Here is an 867-nt window from a genome sequence, read left to right as displayed (position 1 = left end):
CCTGCCACATTCAAGCTGAAAACTTTGCATTGCAGCTGCAAACTAGCAGAAGCTGCTGTGAGATCTCACTGGCTGTGATGACGGTCTCCGATCAGAATTGTGCACATGTGTTCGCCTCCCCAGCAGCAGGCAAAGGAAAACAAAGAAAAGTGAGCAGGCAGAGAGCTACCTTTCTGACAGATTGGGTTAGTCCTCTGGGCTGCTGCTGCTTCGGCTGCTGCTGCTTCTGCTGCTGTGTGGGCTGCTGAGGAGTGCTTGCAGGTAGCTGACATGGTGGTTCGCTGGAAGTTTTAGCGGGCGATGATTGTACTCTCTGGAAAGAAAGGGGTATCCATGAGAAGCTATTCCCCAGACACACCACAGAGCAAGGCAGGGAACGTCCTGCTGGAAAGCAGCCTCATGGAGTAAGACCTTGGAGTCCTGGAGGACAGTAAATTGTCCATGGGACAGCAATGGGCCCTTGTGGCCAAAAGGGCCAATGGGATCCTGGGGTGCATTAGGAAAAGTGTGTTTTGCAGATTAGGGAAGTTCTCCTCCCCCTCTACTCTGCCCTGGTGAGACCACACTTGGAATGCTGTGCCCAGTTTTGGGCTCCCCAATTCAAGAGAGACAGGGACCTACTGGAGAGAGTCCAACCGAGAGCTACGAGGATGATTAAGGGACTTGAACATCTCTCCTGTGAAGAGAGACTGAGAGAACTGGGGCTGTTTAGCCTTGAAAGGAGACAGCTGAGAGGGGATCTTATTAATCTATATAAATATCTGAGGGGTGGGTGTCAAGGGGAAGGAGACAATCTCTTCTCAGTGGTGCCCAGCAATAGAACAAGAATTAATGGGTTTAAGTTAGAACATAGGAAATTCCACCTCA

The 867-nt window shown here is 50.6% G+C and overlaps 1 protein-coding gene across 1 annotated transcript in view; it reads right to left on the bottom strand.

Moving 5' to 3' along the window:
* Positions 1 to 867, bottom strand: part of MKL1 (megakaryoblastic leukemia (translocation) 1) — a gene marked incomplete at its 5' end in the record, with an annotated part of 27118 nt that overhangs the window by 3021 nt on the left and 23230 nt on the right. Inside the window, one exon of the mRNA XM_009876485.1 lies at positions 170 to 313. Within this exon, the coding sequence (XP_009874787.1) occupies positions 170 to 313 (144 nt within the window). The remainder of the gene's footprint in view (positions 1 to 169; positions 314 to 867) is intronic.

The sequence above is a fragment of the Apaloderma vittatum genome, unplaced genomic scaffold (genome assembly GCF_000703405.1).
Source record: "Apaloderma vittatum isolate BGI_N311 unplaced genomic scaffold, ASM70340v1 scaffold27329, whole genome shotgun sequence".
In the NCBI taxonomy this organism is placed as follows: domain Eukaryota; kingdom Metazoa; phylum Chordata; class Aves; order Trogoniformes; family Trogonidae; genus Apaloderma; species Apaloderma vittatum.
This window is presented reverse-complemented; position numbering and strand designations above follow the sequence as displayed.